Source organism: Lactuca sativa, chromosome 7 (genome assembly GCF_002870075.4).
Source record: "Lactuca sativa cultivar Salinas chromosome 7, Lsat_Salinas_v11, whole genome shotgun sequence".
Lineage (NCBI taxonomy): Eukaryota > Viridiplantae > Streptophyta > Magnoliopsida > Asterales > Asteraceae > Lactuca > Lactuca sativa.
The window spans coordinates 91280797-91305067 of record NC_056629.2 but is presented as its reverse complement, the minus strand read 5'-3'; the positions used below and the strand labels follow the sequence as shown (position 1 = coordinate 91305067).

The 24271-nt window shown below is 35.9% G+C and overlaps 1 protein-coding gene and 1 long non-coding RNA gene across 2 annotated transcripts; one reads left to right on the top strand and one right to left on the bottom strand.

Moving 5' to 3' along the window:
- Positions 1-3735: 3735 nt before the first annotated feature.
- LOC111883736 (17.9 kDa class II heat shock protein) lies at positions 3736-4669 on the bottom strand. The gene has a single exon (XM_023880061.3). It carries the CDS (start codon positions 4432-4434, stop codon positions 3943-3945), a length of 492 nt encoding a protein of 163 aa, XP_023735829.1. The 5' UTR covers positions 4435-4669; the 3' UTR covers positions 3736-3942.
- Positions 4670-5965: 1296 nt separating this feature from the next.
- Positions 5966-10975, top strand: LOC111883737 (uncharacterized). The gene is made up of 3 exons (XR_002847515.3): positions 5966-6943; positions 7455-7625; positions 10819-10975. It is a non-coding gene; the product is annotated as an uncharacterized LOC111883737 (long non-coding RNA).
- The last annotated feature ends 13296 nt before the right edge of the window (positions 10976-24271 follow it).

The window sequence follows — 24271 nt, the reverse complement described above, 5'->3', positions numbered from 1 at the left end:
GTCTAAGGCGCCAAGGCCGACCCTTTATCGGATTGTAATCCGGGTATTGTTGTTATGTTGTTGCTTTGCTATGTTTGCATCCTGGTAGTTAGGATGGTATATGTTATAGACTTGGTTAAGGTCGGTATCCTGGTATATAGGATGATGCTATGCTAGTGACCGGTTAGGTCGGTATCCTTGTTAGGATGAGATTATGTTATGTGATCTGCTAGATCGGTTTGATTGGATGTGGATTGTTATATGATTATATGTTTATGTGCACATGGTTGTTGGATTGGGGTTGGGTTGAGGCGGTCCTGCTTTGTGCTATAGCCCAACATACCCAGGACGGACCGGTTATCCCGAAGGCCCAGCGAGCGGTCCGGATAGGCTGTAAGCCCCAAGAGGGCGGACCAGACGTGCTGAGGCTCGGTGAGTGGACCAGGCCGACTGAAGGCCCGGTGCGGGCGGACCAGTCATACTGTAGACTCAGAGAGTGGACCAGGTGGATTGAAGGCCTGGTGCGGGCGGACCAATCACACTGTAGACTCGATGTATATGGATAGACTCGGAGGGTGGACCAGGTTGACTGTAGGCTGGTGCGGCGGACCAGTCACACAGTAGTCCCGAAGTGCATGACCGTTCTGTATCGGTTATATGATATGGTTATGTTTGTATGGCGTTGGTATTTTGGGGGTATATCACTAAGCTTTCAGACTTACAGTTGTGGTTTAAATGTTTCAGGTATTTCAGGAGACCGTGGCAAGGCAAATGCGTGATCGTACCGCTCCTCATGATTATGTTTTATGATATGGTTCTGGGAAGACTCTGATAAATAATTGTATTGAAAACCTTTTTGTATTAACTTTATGAAATTGGGTTGTTTTTGAAAAGTTTAAATTGGTTGGAATTTTTAGAGTGTTACATAGTCCCTATATATATATATATATATATATATATATATATATATATATATATATATATATATATATATATATATATATATATATATATATATATATATATATATATATATATATTCCTTCAATTAACTCCCAAAAACTGGTAATTGTATTCACTTTAGCCATTTGACTTGGTCAACATGTTATCAAACTTTCAAAAAATATATTTTTGGCACAGATTTCAAAATTTATTATAAATTTCATCCAAAATTTACACTTTTGGCCCAAATTTTAAATTTTATTACAAATTTGTTCTAAAATTTACCATTTTGGCCCAAATTTTAGAATTATGTTATGAATTTATACTTGCTTTAGTTTTTTTATAACTTTTTTCTCAAAAAACAATTTTAGAATATGTTTTTTCTTTATAATATCATATATATATATATATATATATATATATATATATATATATATATATATATATATATATATATATATATATATATATATATATATATTCCATAGAAAATCTTATATTTTCTATCTAGAAAATTGATTCTCGTGGCCTTTGGTCTACAGTCGTCCAAACATTTTATAATCTTATTGGGCACCATAATTGTCTCATGGCAAAGAATTTAATCAAAAGTGTGCGACTCTTAACATTATCGAACTCTAACATTGTCAAGATAAATGAAGACTTGGTGGAAATGGAAACAAATATTTCGGATTTATTCAAACATATCACTCTTCAAAACATAAGGTGTAATTTGTACTTCTACCTTCTTGTTAGATCATCTCCATTTCATCTCTATTTTTTTTCTCATAAATAGAGTAAAAAATGAAATAAATAATGTTTTATTTCCGACCATACTCCATTTTCTATCCTATTTTTTACCCCAAAAATATATATATTCTTAGAATATTCCATTTTTATAACTTATATATATTGTCAAATACACCCTTCTACTAATTAAACTTTATATTTATGATTAATTAATATAAATTAGTATATAACATATATTATAAATATTAAATATTGCATTTAAATTATAATTAGTAGATAAAATAAACTAGAAATATATAAAATAAAAATAAAAGAGACTAAAATTAACAACCAAACTTCACCTCTATTTTTGAAGATATGAATAGTATTCCTCCATGTATGGGAGAATACTATGAAAATTGGGTAGGATTGAAAAAAAAATGAGAGAAGAAATGGGAAAAGAAATGGATTTGAAAGTGGGTTGGAAATGCCCTTAGGTTTCGTTTCTTTTTAATTTAATGCTTTTGCCCGTTTTATAAAATGAGAGAATTTCATATATGTCCTTAATAAAGACTAAAATATCATATTTACCCAAGCTAATCTTTTAATATCATATTTATCCTTTATAAACTTTTAAAATATCATATTTGCCCAAATTTTATTTTTTAATAGTTTTAAACATTTTATAATCATTTTTTATTATTTATAATCATTCTAAATATAAGAAAGATATAGAATGATTAAAACACCCTTCTTATTTTTCATGAATTGTCTTTCAATGGTTATTCATCTTCCATCTTTTCCCCAAATTAATTTTCTTCATTACCCACACACCTTCGCCTCCTTCTTACTGCCGCCACCCACGGTCACTTCACTACATCGTATCTCTCAATAGGTGTGGCTTCTTCTTTTTTAACTAAAGGCAAGATCATCTCAAATATTGTTTAATTTTCAACAATTGAGGTCGTCCTCATCTGGGTTTTCTTTTTAAATCACAATTTACAGGTTAAGTTTTATGATTTGGATTGATTGTTCTTATATGTTTATATTTTGGTGTTCTACGCACATACTTTAAATGTAATTCTTTAGACTCAAACTATTAACTGGTTTGTAAATGGGATGTTCGTAAACTATTTTAACACACAAATTGATGTTGTAACCTAATCACAATAATTCCTCAACCTGATATTGGTTTGGGTTGTAGTTTTACTATGTTTATTTTTCAATTCCGAGTTTGTCCGGTTTGAAATACACGGATGGTCGATGCAACTTATAATTAATTTTGATTCAATAGTTGTCGTCCGCCGTCCTCAAGGTTGGAATCTAAGTAATATCGACTTTCTGTTATCAAATTGTTTCTGAGTTTGACTTCCTATGAACACTAGTATAATCTCCATCTTGGAACACCTCACACTTTTCTACCTATGAAAAGGGAAGTAAGTTTACGATAAATAATGTGTATAATTTTGAGAAGCAACAAGATATCATAAACATGAATACCAGAACGTTGTGAAGGCGTGATCACAAGAAACGTAACGAAATTCCATACGTGAGTGAAAGCCCAAATCAAAGTATTAGTCTTTTTATTTTGATGCCTTTACAACAAAGAATGATAGTTAATTGATATTTTAAACTTAACTTTTATAATAAAGATATAATAGTCAATTGATAAAAATAATAATTTTAAATGATTAAAAAATGTTAAAAAAAGAATTTGGGTAAATATGATATTTTAAAATCTTAAAAAAGATATATATGATATTTAAAGATTATGTTGGACAAATATGATATTTTGAAGTTTATTAAGGACATATATGAAATTCTCCCTTATAAAATCTAGAAACAACACATGAAATTAACCTTGCTATAGTTTAAGTATCTAAACACATACTAAAAACACAAAATAGCCCAAATCTACCTAATTTATTTTCATGTGATTAACTAATCATTACCATTTCGAATGAATGGACATGTCCATTACACATTACTAATTACTTCGTAATTTCGTATTTGAATTTTCGCACACAGGTGTCTAGCACACCTTTCTCATTTTAACGATCAAAAAATAAAATAAAATACGACCCAAAATTTGGTCTCAAAAACCCACAATATTTTGATTATACAAATAAGAAATAACACTAGAAATACAGATCAAAATAACAAAGCATTACAGATATCAATGAAGCAACTAGTTCTTATAACCAACATTATCGATCGCACTTCACTAGGATCCTTCTCACACGATTCAGGATCTTTAAAAGAAATTTCACCACATACAAACTCCGTTTCTGTTCTTCAAGCAACCTGTACCTGAATCGTCTTCGGCTTCTTGGGCTCCGGAGGTGGCAGTTTCTCCACCGTCACTGTAAGCACTCCATCTTGACAAATCGCCGATATCTTCTCCAAATTGGCATTTTCCGGCAACGCAAACTTCCTCATAAACTTACCAATCCTCCTCTCCATTCTCACGTACTTAACTCGTTCCTTCTCTTCCTGATCGTGTTCCCTTTTTCTCTCTCCACTTATCACCAACACGTTGTCTTCCTCCACCTGGACCTTGATATCTTCGGACTTCAGACCAGGCATGTCGACGATGAAGACGTAAGAGTTGGGATACTCCTTCACATCAGCCGGAGTTGCAGCCATTGCTCTGGCGTCACGGACATAAGCGCCAGTAGGTCCGGCATTGCTTGATTTGTTGTTGGTGGTGGTGTCGTCGGTGGCTTCAAGAATGTGGTGGAGGTTGCGGAAGAACGGCGTGTCGAAACCCATCAGACTGATATCCATTTCGAACTTTGTTAATGATGTTTTCCCAAAATTGGAGCAAGGTTGGAAGATACCAATAAGAATCGCGATATTTTGTGATTGCAGTGTGATGAATCGAGCATTGTGACGGTGGATTTATAGGGTGGAGAGAGAGGAGGAAGAAGAAGAGGTTTCTGGAAAGAACAGAGGAAAAGAAAACGAGGAGGTTCTGGTAGCTTCTTTTGACATCCGGAAGACATGGGCCATCTTCAAAGCATGGAGGATTTTTAGTCCGTTGGATTGTTGGTTATTCAATGCGGAAGAGTTATTATACCGCAAACTTTATTTATTTATATGTATGGATAATTTTAGAGTTGCCAAAAGATATCTTATTTTATCACATAGACATTTTAATTTAGTTTTAAAATATTTTTTTGTTTGAAATTGTATTGTTTTCCGAAAAAACTGATTATAAGTAGTTAACTATATGTTGACTTTTTAAAAAGTGGTCAATGAGGTGTTAAAGGATGTCTTGTTAGCAACACCCCATATTTTATCATTGACCAAAAAATAAAATTCTTTTTTATATTTGTCATTTCAATTTATTTAAACTATAATATTTTGTCGATATTTAGTCATTGATGTTTTTTTTTTTTTTTTTTTTTTTGTTTTTTTTTTTTTTTTTTTTAGTCTTTAATATTTTTTGTTCCAACATATATCATTGTTGTTTTTGTGCTCAGTCAGTACTTATGACCTATTTCTTTAAGTTTTTTTTTTCATAACATCTTATGTGAGACAATCATTAAAGAGGTGCTGGGGGTTGTTGATGCTTATGCCCATTGCGGCCTCAACTATTGGGTAACTTTTTCATATGATTTCGGATTTTGACGATTTTTATAATCACTTCTTCGTATTTTGAGTCTATTACAACTTTTGTTTAGATTACTTCCGTTAAAATGTAATATATTTTTTTTTTATGATCATTATATCCATACGTTCTTTATAAATGTATGTATGAACGGTTTTTTTTTATTTTTTATTTTTTATTTTTTTTATTTTTATAAAATCGTAATTAAAATTATATATTACTTTTTAACTGGAGTAATTTAAACGAAAGTCGTAGTAGTCTTAAATACGAACACGTGGATATAAATATCTTAGAATCCGAGATCATATAAAAAAGTTATGACGTTCAGAACACAATAGCTAAACATAACACAATACCTAAGCAATCAAACAGCCGATGTCGCGATGACCATAGCATCAACAACCCCGAACACCTCATTAACGATTGTCTCACGTAGGATATCAGGAGAAAAACTTAAAGAAACATGTCATAAGTATTTAATGTGTACAAAAACAACAAAGACTTATTTTGAAAAAAAATATTAAAGACTAAATGTTTACAAAGTAAGAAATATATAAACAAGTTGAATAGATTAATATAGATGAAAAATACTCAATAAAAAAAATATATTATAATTTTAAGTCATTATCTTGTATATTTTATAAATATAATAAAAAGATAAGCCCACTTGTGAATAATTCTTTGTTCTGATTGGTGAGAATTTTTTTTTCCTTTTTTGTTTGTTGGGTTTCCTTTTATTTTTTTCCCTTTTCCATTCTTTAAGATAATTGTTTCCACGTGATTTGATGGCAAGAGCCACCATATTTGTGTTAGTTTTTTCTCTCTTCTTCTGTTGGCGAATCGTTTACCACTTCTTTTTTTTCTTCTACATACCTTTAATGTCGTTCCTACCCTTTTCCTCCCACTGCCTCTTATATAGCTACCATCGTTCCAGTTTCTTCCGCTCGACTTTTTCGTCTGGGTTTACAGCTTCATCTCAAACATTTCTTTCCTCTCGATCCTTTCTGACTGCCAATACGACCACTGTTTGGTTTTCTCCTTTTCGTTTAAAACTTTACCCATTTTACTTGCTTTAATTTTCAGTCAACACCGCCTTTGATACTCTATTAGAATGGTTACAGAGCTGCTTCACTGACATCTGTTGTGCTTCATGTTTCGTTCATGTATGAATTCCTTTCTCTTATCTCTATGAATCAATCTCCTCCTAATTTCTTTCATCTTCAACCATCAATTTACTACTCTACTTTGACTTCTCTCCATCTTCTACGTCTTCTCTCCTAAAGGATTACCAGAACACCCGCCACCACAATATTTTCGGCATATTCACTATTTCCATCCCTAGTTGATGCCACCGTTTTTCTTGGCCAATACTTCCACCACCATCGTTTTCAATATGTTTTCATAAATTCTTTGGGATCCTTCTTTTTTTCTTCACTTTCGAGTTTTTGGGTTTCAGCTTTCCAGTGCGTTTTAGTCCAATGGTTTAATGTGTTGATTTCTCTTCTCGATTTCTGTCACCAACGGCCATTTTTTTTCTTCTTATGTTGTTCTATTACTTCGATTGTATTATTCTGTCAGTGGAATTTTATATGACAGATTGAGGGTAATATATATAGATGGAAAAGGAGAATGGAGAAAGGGAAAGGTTCAGGTCTCTATCCTGATATAGGCAAAAAAGCAGAGGTAATTCATCAACTTTTCTAGTTTTTTTTACATGTATGTTCGTATGTGCTCTCAGCTTTTTTACTGATTTTTTATTGATTTCGAATACTGGATTTTTTTGGGTTGATGGCTAATATGATACGTGTTCTTTTAGTCTATCTTCAAACTCCTTTTGTCAATACAATTTGAGTTGTAAAAACACATAAGGATGTTGTATGATTGTTAAAATGATGATAGGAGGGAGCAATGGGTGGGTAAAAAATATGTTCTTCAACTGCTAAAGAAGCATCAAAACTCTTTTTTCTTATTTGATTTTGTTGCTTTTTTGATTCTCCATTCTGAAGCTTAGTAAAACCTTAACTGAGTTATGCCCACCGAGTGTTTGTTAAAATGCAAAATATAGATTTTTGATCTGTTACATCATTAATTTCTTACTTTGAGTTTTTCCTGTACATAAGTTGATTAAAAAAGGTTTTTCTATCAGTTTTTTCAACTGATATCATTTTTTTACTCTATCCCATTTATTGCTAAGTAAGGAAAGCCTCGCAGTAGCAACAACTGCAGCCATGGCTGATAAGTATGGAATTCAAGTCCGTGAATCTTTCAAGACAAGACCACCAACGCCAACACCATACAGATTCTATGAAACTGCCTTCCAACCAACAATGACAAGACGATAAGCAACTATAATTGTTGATGTTAGGTAACCTAAATCCTTCTTCAACATTACCATTTATAAGAAAATGTATTTGCTTATAAGTTATAAAAATCCTTGATGTGCACAAAAGTACCCACTAATTTTAATATTTATAACCTAACAAACTTAGACTATCTATGCACTTATAGGCAGTGTACCTAGTCAGATTACAGTATAGCTTAGGTAAGTCGGGTGTCGATCACAGGGAACGGTGGATTAACTTAATATATTTGATTATAGGTTACAGGTTACACGAAAATAATAAAATGGTTTAATAAATCAATTAACAACTCTCGATAAACTAACAGGAAAGCACATCTCTTCAGGTACTTGGGTTTAGATAAATTACACCTTAAAACATAGACAATTGCATACACAAATTCATTTATTCAATGTTCACCGATTCCTAAAATGATTAGATTCGCGTTCACTATAACTAATCCTTTAGCAAACAAGTCAATTCAAACAGTGATCAGTTGATTAAACTAACATGCTTCCTAGTGTTCAGTTCGTATCAAGCAAGACTTGTAAATATAGTTAATCAATGTAGACATTTAATCAACCTCTTGATGATGGTCATCAAACAAGGCTCACACATTAACTTACTTATTCTCAAGTTAATCCTAGTTTCACATTCGTTATTTCTAGTCTTATAATCTCGATGGTCATCAAAAATCATAAGAGACAAGTAAATCAAGCAGATGTTCATACAACTTAATTCACTTAACAATTAACAGAAAATAATCATCATTAACACATAAGGATCTTTTAACAAGCTTGGCAAGATAAATTAAACACAAATAAACTATTTAATATAGCAATTAGTCTAATAATCAAAGCTTCATTCAATCATAAACACAAAGTAAAAGGTTTTTACACCTAAATCAGAAACTAAATACAGAAAAGTACCACCATAGAATGCTAAACATGGTCACGTCAGCAAACCATATGATAATCAACATGTATCCGCTCTCCAATCCTTCCGATCTCCGCTCCCGTTAGCTTAACGGCCTTCCGGCCGCCTTCTAGACCCTCAAAACGGCTTAACAGAAGTTAATTATCGACTAAATTAGGTTAGAAGTCGAATCCCCCCTCCTGGTTAGCTAAAAATCGATATTTATAATCTTTGTGGCCGACCTAAGTACGCTGGGCGTACTTAGGATTACGCAGCGCGTACTCAAGATAATCACGCGATCAAGTCTATCCGGTGCAAGGGTGTACGCGGCGCGTAATATTTCCTTACGCGGGGCGTACTCACTTTTTCAGCAATTTTGATTTCTTTTAGCTTCTAAACCCGGTTCCCGATTCAGTCTTTTCTTTTGTGGTTCATCGGCAACAAATAGCTGCAAAACATAATTCAAAGCATTATGAGTACTTTTTAGTTCTAAAATAGAATAAATAAGGCCAAAATATTAAGATAAAGTGTATAAATATATATATAAAAATACACATATCAATCCTCTATTGTAACACCCTGACTTCTAGGTACAAGTTTTAAGCATTATATGAGATATTTATGGACCTACTCGACGTGTTGGTTGCCCCCAAATCGCCATATAGAGGCGGGTTAGCCCGTGTGGATTATTGGATCTACTCCACAAGTCGAAGGACCCGGACTCGACGAGTAGGAGCTGGGAGATGAAACCCTAATTTTTAGGGTTTGCACCCTATTTAAAGGACCTTAAGTCCCTTCCTCCAGTCCCTTACCACCTCCTTGATGGCTGAGAGAAATCTTAATTGATATTACCTTGTTCTTGAGTGTTTGTGAGGTTTAAAGAGTGATTCTGGTGCATTTTGTGAAGGAGGTACGAAGTATAAGAAGCTTGGGGCAGAGAGGAGCTTGTGGATCTGAATCTATTTCATCTTGGCATCATTTTGAACGTATCAAGTCGATACATTGACTTATCCTTAGCGAAATCTCTTCATGTTTGGGTTTAGGGCTATCTTTAGCACATTTGGGAGTCACTTCGAGTATTGGGACAAGATCTGAAGTCGTAGCTTCATATTTGAACTCCCTTTGGTCCCTATAGCTATAAATTTATGAGATTTGGCAAGCTAAGGTCCTTCTTTTTGGGTTAAGCCTTCCCTTTCACTTGGTTTTGACATTTAGGACCATGCATGCACGTAAAGTTTGCAACTTTATGTGGAAACCATGCCCTAGGAGGTTAGATCTACATTTTGGGACTTTAGGGTGGCTTAAAAACGTCTATATGAGAAAAAGACCGAAGGGACTCGGTGAGTGCATAATTCAACTCGACGAGTCGAAAGAGGGTTTCTCATTTTTGGTTTCTACATGGACTCGGCGAGTCATTAAGACGACTCGACGAGTCAGTTAGGGTTTTCCTGACATTGGACACGCATGGAATCGACGAGTTGTCAGGAAACTCGGCGAGTCAACTGAGGTTTTCAAGATTTCTCGAGTTTTGGAAGGACTCGACAAGTTAGTAAGTTCTACTCGACGAGTTGGGTCAACATGGACTGTTGACCTTGATCGTTGACTTTGACTTTGACCAAGGGTTGACCAGTTTGACTTATGGGGGTATTTTAGTAAATTGGAAATTTATGGAAGTGGTCTCATGGTAAATATGGGTGGTGGAGGTCGTGGCTGTGATTCGAGAGTTTGAGCTTATAACTTTAGTTCGACATTTGTGAGGTGAGTTTTCCTCACTATACTCAAGGGTCTAAGGCACCAAGGCCGACCCTTTTGGATTGTTATCCTGATATGTTATGCTATTATGATCTGTTAGATCAGTATCTTGGTAGATACAATATTATTATACTGTTATGACCTGTTAGATTGGTTTGTCTATCTATAGATTGTTATGTGACTATCTGTTATATGTGCACATGTTTGATTGGTGGTTGAGGCTTATCTGCTTTGTGCGAGAGCCAACAGACCTGGGCATTCCTACCCGATGGTTGTGGGTCGTGAGTATTCCATCCCGAGGATGATTAGACTCGTAATATGTGGGCATTCCAACCCGATGGTTGTGGGCCTTGGGTATTCCATCCCGAGGATGATTGGACCCATAGTATGTTGGCATTGCAACCTGATGGTTGAGGGCTTGGGGTATTCCAACTCGATGGTTGACTGGACCCATAGTATGCTGTTTGTGATTATATGTATATCGTTGTGTATATGGCTATTTTGGGGGAACTCACTAAGCTTCGGGCTTACAGTTTCAGTTTTTGGTTTCAGGCAGATCAGATGATCGCGGGAAGGCAAAGGCGTGATCGTACAACTCCTCACATTTTATGATTTTCATTTCTGGGATACTCTGACTTGAAAATATTTTGAAAACACTTTGTAATAATTGATGGTTTTAATAGGTTGAAAAAGTTTAAAATTAGCTTGATTTTTATGGGTGTTGCATCTATATTCGGATACTACCTTATTAATATATGAAAAGGGTACTTGAAAAATACCATTTAAAGAAAATTTACATGCTCATACAAGTAATAAATATGGAATTAAACAAGAATACATTATCTTACATGCTGGGTTATATTTTTTTGGTTTATGCTGGGTTAATAATGTTTCTATTTATTGGGCTTAGAATGTTAATGTGTAAGTGGGCTTGTATATGTTCACGTTTGGGTGAACCATAAACACTTAGTGTTTACGGTCTTAGTGGTTTGGGCTTTATGAGGCTTTGTATTTGTATATATATGTAGATGTATTTAGTCGTGATTAGTTAGATATTTTTTGCTCATAGTTTCGGTTCATGGCTGAAGTCATCGTTTTGATGTACCAGACGATTTATTCTTAATAGAATCGTGTGCATTGAAAGTAATCTTGTGTTATTGAATCTCTCTTTGGTTTACATTCCGCATTCACTGTATAGATTGATTGATATCATATAAGATCCATAATTTTGGGACTTACATTACACATCCAATCTGTTGCAGTGGGCCCATGTTACACTTGCTTGCTCGGGTACAAAGGTTATTACCCCTCAAATAACACTTCTACCAAGTACTAATAATTCTCTATATGTGGATGGTGTGAACTTAAGTTGAAGGGTACATTTGTCTTTTTTTAACAGTATTACTCAGCTTGCTGAGTAATTGCATGAGTAAAGAAGGAATTAGATGAAGACAGAACAATGTTAGCATGTTTACAAAGACATACACCCTTTCCAACATCAACTGAAATAACAAATGGCTCTGCTGCATCAAATGTATAAAATTATTTTTTACATGCTAATATTTGGTTGACTCGGTCTGACCGTAGTAGCGACCGAGGATGATGATGTTTTGGGTATAGATGATAAGAGAATCTGATTTGGGATTGTAACACCTCAAATTTCAAGACAAAATTTTCATTTTTAATTTACCAAATATTACTCATAAATCAAAGTCATTTCATGAATTATAAGTCATCATCAAAAAATTATCAGAGTATCCCAAAATCCACAAGACATCATAAGCCGGTGAATGTGTATAATCATGACTCTGCCTTCCTGGAATCTACAAAAATACCTGAAACACATTTAAATCAACACTGTAAGCACGAAGCATAGTGAGTCCCCCAAAATACCACATACACAAATAATTAGCCTATCGTGGCTAAATCTCGATAAGGACCCTCCGGTCATGTGTCTCAGTGAAGACCCTCCGGTCATAACTTAATATATACAAATAATATATAACAACATAAGTCACAAAGACAGAATGCATAATAACACATATATCAGTATACGCAAATAAGACCATCTGGTCAACAATACGAATAAGACCCTTCGGTCGATAATATAAATAAGACCCTCCAGTCAATAATACGAAAAGGACCCCGCGGTTAATAACATGAATAAGACCCTCCAGTCACACATGCATTACCACACAAGTAAGTATAGTGAGAAGACTCACATCGGATGATGAAAAGATCCTACAACTGCTGCTGTTGCACACCGATCCCAAACACTGATCCAAACCTACAATTAAACTCAGTTAGGATATAAGACCACGCCCCTACAAATTAAGCCTAAAGATGGTCCACTAATCTGGCCCATAAATAACCAAGCCTATTGGGGCCACCAAGGCCCAACCCTAAACTTCTGTCCAAAATGGCAAGCCCAACACAAGGGTCCAAGACTTATATTCTTCTTATCAAAATCCCTAATACAACAAGCCCAAAATCAAGACTCCAAACATTTAAGGCCCAAAATGAGATCTAGCCCAAAAAGCCCACATCGAGACTACGCGGGGCGTACCTTCCCTGGTATCCTCAGGGTACATGCAACTCCTGATCGGGGAACTACACCAGTATGTAGGGTGTACTGAGATTTACGTGGGGTGTACTGCTCAGGTCCAAAAACTCGATTTTTGACTTAACCACCTCAGCCCAAAGCATCCAAACCCCAGAGAAGCTTCATTACAAGCCCCTAACTGATAAAGTTGGTGGCTTTATTAATTTGCATGTCTTAATGGGACCCAACTTCCAAAAATAACCACTAAGACTCGCATTAATCATCTTAACACATGCATGGATGACTCTTAACCCTAAAGATGCCAACTTTAAGCATCTTGTACCTCAAAAATGCCAAGAGTGGCAACTCAAAGCTCTTGAATGATAATAACCACTAGATCCAATGCATGAGGTCTAAAAGAGGACAATTCTTACATAATCATAGATCTAGACTTCTAAAGAGCAAGTTCAGATCTTTTTACTTCAATTGAGCTAGGAATGGAGTAGGGAGTATGGATCTAAAAGCCTTCCCTTGAACTCCAAACTTGTACCAACCACCTTCTTCAAGAACATGCACTAAAATGCACCAAAAGCACAAAAATAAGCTCACAACACTCTTGGGACGGTTAGGGTTTTGAAAATGGGTTTCAAGGACATTGGAGGCTGAGAAATGAAAGCCTTGAGCTCATAAGGATGTTTAAATAGTGCCCAAACCCTAAATATTAGGGTTTGGCACTCTGCTTATTACGATGGGCGTACCCCCAGCATACGCTGGGCGTACTCACTCCAGGTACGTGCCCTCCTCCATGCACGCATGGGACTTAACTTGCAAACCTTTTTCATTAAGGGCCAAATCTGCCAAATATTTCAAATTGCCATAACTTCCTCATCTTAGATTCGTTTCCAACGAACCTTATATCCACGAAAAGGTAGCGAGAATCCCTACGCTTCTAATGACACACCATAGCCTTAAAACTTCCTGAACAAAAACCAAAATCCTTAAAAGATCGAGCTAACGCCTTAACCGACCCTTGGGCTCTAAAGCATAACCCGAACTTTTTTATCACACAACCTACCTTATCCAAAAAATGCCTAAAACCTTTCTTATTTAAAGCCTCAAAATCTTATCATACCCGGATTACGACCCATGAGCTTTAAATCACAGAACAATCCAAAACATGATGTTACAATTCTCCCCCACTTAAATTAGATTTCTCCCTCGAAATCGCTCCTTACCAACACTCAGATCATATCAAACAACCCGATAAGCGCAACCAAAAATTCAGAACATAAAATGATCTCCCCAAGACAACCAAACCCAAAAAGAAACCTCCAACCCAACGAAGAACGAACCTTTTGCCACTACAGAACCACTTCTACCTTTCCAAAACCTGAAATCTATATTGGCCTGACTCCCCGACAGACCGCCCATGTGGAAACATAACCATGTCAATCCCTCATCGTATAACGAACCAAACAAATCACTTGCAACCCTGATAATCTTGATGCGACTGATGGAAACAAGTTGTTAACCAGAATTAGCTGCAGAACACTTATTCTCGACATAGCCGTCGATCTTGACCAAAATTCAAAAGAAACAGAGGGGCCAGCTCGTACCGAAGATCAACCACTTATACTGGTATCAGAATCCATCTGAAGAATGAACCTTAATACTCTGCCCTCAGACATTAAAAGAATAACCTGCCGATCCGCTTGGAAGCTGAAACTCTACGCTACGTCTGAACTCCCGTCAAACAGAACCATTCCAATACCAAACCCAAGACGATTCAGCTCCGACCCCGAACTGAATGACCATGTCCGACCAGAACTATCCACTGATATCCGAAAACATAAGCCCCAACTACATTCCAATACTTAACACCAAATCCGAATACAAGATCGACTCTAGACCCAAAAAGTTGAACCGCTAAAGGCTGCTCTAGCTCATCCTCCATATCGACTCCATCAACCGTTCAATCCAACAAAGCTATCTCAACCAATCATATTGCATAAGCAATCACTAAGTTCACTTTACCTTAACCAAATAAACCGACCCACCCAGGTCTAATACATCGGATGGAATCCATGACCACTCAAAACGAAATTCATCTGAAAATCCGAAATCCCAACTTGCCAATCCTCTACAGAGATGGAGCAACCATCAAATACAAGAGTTGGATCTGACAACAAAGTTGAAACCAACCATCAACCCTGAACCCTTCAATTGAAACTTTCGGCATTCATGTCCTTTAACCCACATCCTTCAGAAAGAAAGCCTCACCCAAACACCTATAATTTCCAACCCGATACTTAACCGATGACTCGATCCAAAAAACTGGGTGTGCATTACACCCCAATCCTTCTGATTTAATAACCCCTCCCTAAATTGAGATACAACGGTTCCCGACCAACGCTGAGACTACGAGTCTTGCACCTGGTCCGGCCACCAGGTTCCCAAAGACTCGAATGTCGAGGCTACCCAGACTAAGAACCCCTTTGCGTCACAACTGACCCGTGAATGCCGCGACACCCCGTGGTCTTACAACACTCCCTCATTAACTTGTGAATGCTACGACACCCCATAGCCTTACATCGCTCTAATCACTGACTTGTGAATGCTACGACGCCCCATAGTCTTACAACACTCCTACAATCTCATTACCATATCGTTACCATATTGAGTTTACTGAACTAATACTCTACGACCATACGTCAATAGATGCACACACCCATCCAGATTAAGCACTTACTACTCCCGACGAAGATTGTCGCATACAAAGCAACTTCTCTCAATATAAATTCACACCCATGGACAACTCCATCTGACGAAAAATAACTAATAGGCCCACAACTGGAATAGGTAGATAGTCATTTCGATTCTCCACTTTCCGCCAAAACAACCTGAGTATTATAATAATTCTACACTCTAATAATTTAGGGCATCATACTCGGAAAACACGATACACCGTCACATAATCTCATGATAGCTTGTCAGGACCACAAATCTTTAACTTATAATGCTCTAAACCTTTGAAATACTCCAACTCATTAATAAAGAGCAAAAAATCATCAACAATTGAGAACGTGTTGACGACAACTCGAAATCCCAACATTCACTGATCATAACCCTCGCGAAACTACACATACCGAATCTGAAGTTAATTGACAGACCAACCGTTGCCCTTCCTAAAGTATATATAGCAATCTATACGACAGATTGGAAAATACCCCAATAATCAAACTTGACCTCAACGACTCAACTGCCTCATAACTCGAACATCGACGAACCCGAAAGAAACATTGACCATAACAAACTCCTTGACTAATGGCTACCTGCCATGAAGTCGCTCATTCATTCCTGTACACACTCAACCTGCATCATTTCGCTCTTCATCTTGCCTTGACCACATCTAGACCCAAGTCTCATATACCCGGACCGCATATCCCAATAACCTAACCTTTTGAAGCCACAACTCAAACATATTGATGATCCTCCTAAAAGAATACCCAATTCTCCCCCACTTAGGGTTCGAACCACCACCAATTGGCATTCCAAACATACCAAACTTCAAACTGGCTCACCAGATATACCATACCCGACCATTGGAGTGTACCACGCAACACCCGATGACCTTCCAAATAAAGACCCATCAACTCCGAGTATTCTGAATCTCAGATGGAGACCTCGGAAACTTCCCAATATGACTGCCTCCAACCACCAAGAATCTCATGCAGCTGTGCAAATTCGAAAGTCCTAAAATAGCACAGACTCTTTGTCTAGGAATAATGGACTATCACACACTTCATTCTCTGAATCCTCAACCAACACCCTATCACAAGAATCCACATAGAAACAGGAGACCTCACTCTCACAGTCGATTCGCAGCATAGACAACGAGGGTCTTCGTTCCGATATATTCCTCCTGATTTCCTGAAACAGTTGCTGGAATACACCTTAGTATACTCAATTAAGGCATATCCCTATCCTCATTTGTCACAGACCCCATTGATGGATCTCTTACAGCATAAGAAATACCTCAAGGCACTAATACCAAAAGAATCCTTTGATGTAAATACCGCAACTATCTGGTACCCCATGAGATCTACCTCCAAATTCTGAAATCAGAAGTTCACTCACCCGTCCTTCTAATACGGGAAGCGGGAATAATATAATCCTCGTCATATAAAATGACATCGCAAACCATCGGCCAATCCCTCAACTCAAGTTGCAATCCTCTACAATGCATCAGCTTCACTTCCTTTTTGAGTCCTGCGACTCCATATGGCACCTCATTGGTCAAATCACTTGAGAACCAAACTCAAATTTTCTTGCAAGGCCTACTCAATTCAAACCCGATCGACATTGCCCTCGGGCCCAACAATCACCAGACCCACTTTTAGTCTGAACAACCACAACCAGATAACTGATAGAGACGGAAAACACACTCTGCAATGAACCATGATACCCAAACCATGTTATCTTCCCTCAACCTGCTACTTAGATCCCCTGGAGTTCTCCTCATTTCAAGTATGGATTCTCTGTTTTCAGTAGTATGGGCCCAATACTATGTTCCACATTTATCCATACTTTCCTCGAGGATCGTTCTAGATTTTTTAGGTAGCTGCTCAACTTCCCCTATCGACCAATCCCATTCCACATGCTCATTCTTCAGCGAATATTCAGTGCTAAACAACACACTCATCAAATGGAAAATACTCCCTAGGCTCCCCTAGGATTCCCTTCACTCCGCTCTCCTCCATCAGCTGCAAAAAGGAACTCCTATTAATACCTACTAACTACTTCTCAAATACAGCTACATGCTACATGCACTAGATAATTCTTCGACTGCAAGATTCTGCCCTACAACGACTAAACTCACCCGAGAGCCATGCGATAGAGCTAATTCTAACCTTCTAAAATTATCTACTCCATGAAACACTTAAACTAGCATATTCGATTAATAGTTAGTCAGTGTTAATGGAAGTCTCTAAAAGAACAAAGCAAGCAACATCCAGGCATCAAGCATCCTCCACCGGCACATAAAACCACTCTAGTATACAAACCCAAATGCTCTATCCACAACATAAAAGGCATCACTAAACTCAGGCAATCCTACCTCACAACTCATGGAGATATCTAATCATAAGCATGCAACACTACTAGCTCACATAACAAGCATAAAGGCATCTCTCCTAAGCAGTCACACTAGCACGCAATACTGAGCAGATTCCTAGCCCTAAACTAGCATGCAATTATATCAGCTCATAATGACAATACATAATCAAGTAAGGGTATTTTGGGAAATCACCGCTCGGGCTCTGGCTGATTGTACACACCGTTTTGGACCTACTTTCAAAACTCTTTAATTTCCTTGGAAAATCGTGTGATGAAAAATCATTTCTTTTGAAAAGTTATCAACTCCTTAGTTTGAGTCCAGACATACTCGAGGGTGTGACCAGATCCCTCAAACTAAGGCTCCGATACCAAATTGTAACACCTCAAATTTCAAGACAAATTTTTCATTTTTAATTTATCAAACATTACTCATAAATCCAAGTCATCACATAAATTATAAGTCATTATCAAAACAGTATCAGAGTTTCCCAAAATCCACAAGACATCATAAGCTGATGAATGTGTATAATCATGCCTCCACCTTTCCGGAATCTACAAAAGTACCTGAAACACATTTAAATCAACACTATAAGCACGAAGCTTAGTGAGTCCCCCAAAATACCACATACACAAATAATTAGCCTCTTGTGGTTAAATCTTGATAAGGACCCTCTGGTAATGTGACTCAGTGAAGAACTTCCGGTCTCACGTCTCGGTATGGACCCTCCGGTTATAACTCAATATATACACATAATAAGATAACATCATAAGTGACAACGACATAATGTATAATAACACATATATCAGTATACGCAAATAAGACCCTCCGATCAACAATACGAATAAGACCCTCTGATCGATAATATAAATAAGACCCTCCGGTCAATAACATGAATAAGAACCTCCAGTCACACATGCGTTACCACACAGGTAAGTATAGTGAGAAGACTCACCTCGGATGATGAACAAATCCTACAACTGCTGCTGCTGAACACCAGCCCAAAACACCCAGTCAAACCCATAACTAAACTCAGTTAGGATCTAAGACCACACCCCCATACACTAAGTCTAAAGACGGTCCACTAATCTGGCCCATAAATAACCCAAGCGTATTGGGCCCACCAAGGCCTAATACCAAATGGGCCCATCAAGGCCGAACCCTAAACTTATGTCCACAATAGCAAGGCCAACGCAAGGTTCCAAGACTTATATTCCTCTGATCAAAATCCATAATACAGCAAGCCCAAAATAAAGACTCCAAACATTTAAGGCGCAAAACGAGATCTAGACCAAAATCCCATAGCGAGACTACGCGGGGCGTACCTTCCCTGGTACACTCCGCGTACACGCAACTCCTGATTGGGGAACTAGACTAGTATGCGGGGGGTACTGAGATTTACATGGAGCGTACTGATCGCCAAAAACTCAATTTACGACTTAACCACTTTGTCCCAAAGCATCCAAACCTCAGGGAAGCTTCATTACATGCCCTAACTAATAAGGTTGGCGACTTTATCAGTTCGCATGTCTTAATAGGACCCAACTTCCAAAAATAACCATTAAGACTCACATTAACCATCTTAACACATGCATGGATGACTCTTAACCCAAAATATGGCAACTTTAAGGATCTTGAACCTCAGAACTACAAAGAATGGCAACTCAAAGCTCTTGAATTGATAATAACCACTAGATCCCACCCATGAGATCCAAAAGAGGACAATTCTTACTTAATAATAGATATAGACTTCTAAAGAGCAAGTTCAGATCTTTATACCTCTATTGATCTAGGAATGGAGTAAAGAGTCTGGATCTAAAAGCCTTCCTTTGAACTCCAAACTTGCACCAACCACCTTCTTCAAGAACATGCACAAAATGCACAAGCACAAAAATAAGCTCACAACACACTTGGGAAGTTTAGGGTTTCGAAAATGGGTCTCAAGGACATTGGGGGTTGAGAAATGAAAGATCCTTGAGCTCATAAGGATGTTTAAATAGTGCCCAAACCCTAAAAATTACGGTTTGGCATACTGCTCATTACGCTAGGCGTACCCCTAGCCTACGTTGGGCATACTCACCCCAGGCACGTGCCCTCCTCCATGCATGCATGTGATTTAACTTGCAAACCTTTTTCATTAAGGTCCAAATCTGCCAAATATTTCAAATTGCCATAACATCCTCATCTTAGGTCCTTTTCCAACGAACCTTATATCCACGAAAAGGTGGCGAGAGGCCCTACACTTCTATCGACACACCATTGCCATAAAATTTCCCGAAAAAAAACCCAAAATCCTTAAAACCATGCCAATGCCTTAACCGAGCCTTGGGCTATAAAGAACAACCCAAACTCTTTTATCACACAACCTACCTTATCTGAAAAAAGCCTAAACCTTTCCCCTTTAAAGCTTCAAAACCTTATCATACCCGGATTATGGCCCATGAGCCTTAAATCACAGAACGATCCGAAACAGAATGTTACATGGATCTCAATTGGTACCTTTGTAGAATTAACAGACCACAATACTGCAGTTTCATAGCAAAGGACAAAAAGACAGGTGTTTGTATTTTTACTAAGCACTTGGCTGATTTCCCCACACTTGTTTTTTGTTTCCTCCCAAGCAAAACTTATTTTAATACATCACATCTAAACTTTCCTGACCAATATCATACAAAACAATATGAATTGAACTCACTAATTATGTATTGCCTCAATGCATATATTTGTGTCTAAAGTATCTTAAATACTTCCTGAACCCTAAATACTCACAATACTCATATGCGTTCCCCACTTAATTTGAACAACATTCACTTTTGTATTCCTACCATGTATGCCCTTTTATTTACCTCTTTCATTTCAAAAGTTATTGCCAAATTCCAAATGATACTATATATATATATATATATATATATATATATATATATATATATATATATATATATATATATATATATATATATATATATATATATATATATATATATATATATATATAACTAAATTTTATTGCTTCACACTCTTTTTTACACTTTTTTTTTTAATTTTTTCATTATGTTTTTCCATTTTTTTTTTCTTTTTACAATATTTCAACTTTCAATAAATAAATAAACATGAAAGTAATAATTATAACTTTTTTTCTATTAACACTATAGTTTGTGGCTTTCTAAGATTTTCTTTCCATCTATCCAAGTTTTTATAATTAAGTGGATAAATGTAAACATCCCTAGGGGGAATACTCATCGAGTTTCAAAGGCCACATAGTGGCTCCACTCCTGAACTGTTATATATATATATATATATATATATATATATATATATATATATATATATATATATATATATATATATATATATATATATATATATATATAGACTTGGAGCAAATAAACTTGGAACTTGACTCACTCTAGTTTAACATAAAGGACTCAAGAGATAAATCGTTGGCCGATAAGGTTTTTATTGGGTTTAGATATTCACAATGCAAAACATATTATGTTCTTCAAACTACACAAGTTTACGTTTTTGTCTCATGATTTCACTAGAACTGGGAAGCCACAAATATATTATAACATAATGGCTTAAATAAATATTGGAGTTCTCATTACATCCTCCCATACAACACTACCAAACTAGTCTGAACATAATAATATCAAAATTTTATATTTTCCTAGATTTTTAAGTTAGACCATTTTTCAAGTCTATATATTCTAATTTTTTTTAAATCTAGTGTTTTTTAATTAAGTATGCTTGTTATCTTTTTTTGACCCCTTCCCTACACTTATTTCATACAATGCTCTTTTTGTATGCATAAAACATGTAAAAACACATAAAAATCTATAAAAAGAAAAATAAAAGGAACAGACTCCGTGTGGTAGTAGTGGCGAGATCAAATTGATTGTTGTAGCCTTGTATTGGCATCGCGATATCTCATGTAATTGTTGGAAACTAGATTTTTGCCGCTTTTGAATTTCATTGGAAAAATGAATCAAGACAACTAATGTCACACCCCAAGACGCCTGTGGAAACATCAAGGTGTATAAATTAGTGATCTTTGTTATTGAATATAAATTGAATAGTAAAGTATAATCTTCTATTATAATCGAAACGTAAATTACGTTGACAATACTATCACTAAATCGCGGAATACGCCTACGTATTTGGCATTTTCAAAGGTATGCTACAATAACAAAAAATATTTTATGAAAACTCTTTTGTCATGTTAATAAAAATGAGAATACATGCATTAAGATACATCAACAAAAATCGTTGGTGAGTACTACAGGTTTTAACACAAAATATTTTTATAACAAAAAATGTTTTATAAAATTTATCTGGTTGATTGAATTTTGTAAATACATACTTTTTTTAACAAATTATAAAATAATTGAGTTATAAAAATGTATTTGGATTCATTTATAAATATCATTTGTTCTAATCTAAAAATATGAAATTTGACAAAATACATTTAAGTAATTCAGCCTTGTATAAAATTTTATGGTTCTCATTACCAAAATGCATTTTTATAGAAGGGTTTCGAATACCAATTATTATAAAAATAAGACATGTCACCCTTTATGAAAACATAAAATATACAACTTTACTATTGAAATTTATTACAAGAAATTTTATAGTTCATATGTAAAACTTATAGATTTTGAGTTTATCAAAGCTTTGTCACAACTAGCAAATTTAGGGTTGAGATGGTGATTCATGTAAAACAATTTCCTTTATGCAACCTTGCAACATCAAATTAGTGAAATTCAAACTACAATGTTATTTGAATACAAACGTGCATACATTGTGAATCAAGTTGAAATAGCCTCATGTAATCCCAAAACTCGATCCAATAGCTAAGCCCAATCAATTTTGGGCCTTGGCCCAAGAATTCTCGGCCCAACACCCTATTGGAACAAAAACTCTTCCTTGGGCCTTATTGGGCCGAAAACTCTTCATTGGGCCTTGTTGGGCCAAACACTTTTTTTGGGCCTTAATGGGGAGATAACCCTTTTATTGGACCCAATTAAACCCAAAAAGCCCATACATACTCCAAAAGGAAAACCCTTCTATCTTTGGGCTTTAATGGACCAAAAGCCTCTTAATGGGCCAAGCCAAAACCGAATACCCATTTAAGAAGCCCATGAAGGCCGAAAACCCTATAGGGTTCGGTTAGGGCATGAGCAAAAAAAACAGGAAAAATCACAAAAGGAAAAAGGCTTGCCACCTCATTTTTATCCCACAAACACCAAAGCTATTGACCATCATGTTTCTAGGAAAACTTCCCATCAAGCACCACAAAGTCAACCCATTCCCCCCTATTTTATACTTGTGGCCAATTTCACACACACACACACCCCAAAAATCTTTCACTCACTTCACCCTCAAGAACTTCTCCCTTTCTCTCTGAAATTTTCATGAACCACCATCAAGAGAAGTTACATCTTCAAGTGGTCCTAAGAAATCTAGGTAACTTTCTTGTAAAACTCAAGTGATTTTATACACTGAAAGGTTAAGATCATCACATTTACACACCATTTTCGTGTGTAGCTTCTTAGAACATCACCCATTTTCGAGAATCTCTCCAAGCTCAAGGCTAGGCTCGACATTTCTTTTTTCTTCTTCTTCCTACCACACGAAATCAAGGTGAGCTTCATACCCCTATCTTTTCATGTTTTTCATACTTTTCGAAGGGAGAATACAAATCAAGTCTCGTTTACCCTTTGGTTATTTGCATGCATCATAGTTATGAGTTGAAAACGGAACAAGTTCTTGAATAAAAAGGTTCTTAACATATGATAAAATCATAAAGTAAATGTTTGTAACATCTTTGTGTAATAAAATTTTTGTGGTTATGATTGTACACTCAAAAATGGCAAAAATATTGGTGTTATGCCCAAACATGTTTAACTCTTGGACACATGCATTTTTAACTCTTATATTTTACACAAATGTTGAATATAAAAAATCTCAAGGTTATTATATGTGTTTTGTAAAAATCGTGACATATTTTGAGTGAAATCAAAATAGAATATTTTGTGTTACATAACTTACAAACCGGTTATGATGTGTTAAACAAACCACAAAGCTTGATATCTTGCTAAAAATAAGTTTTTTTTAGTAAAATAGTCGTAACTATGTGTCACTATTTTGATGGCTTAAAACCTAAGATATTGTGTTATTTTCACATCATATGTTATAATTATACATGTTCACTAATGATTATTTATAAAAAGTATTATAAAAAATTTAATCCAAAATAGTATACAAAACAAAATTTATGACAGAAAATTTTGTGTGTCATAATCTGCCTATCATAAAGTTTTTAAAGCATGAGTAGTAAGTTGTATGTCACA

Excerpts from the sequence above, each read along its gene's own strand:
- LOC111883736 (XM_023880061.3), bottom strand. The coding sequence starts at position 4,434 with ATGGATATCAGTCTGATGGGTTTCGACACGCCGTTCTTCCGCAACCTC.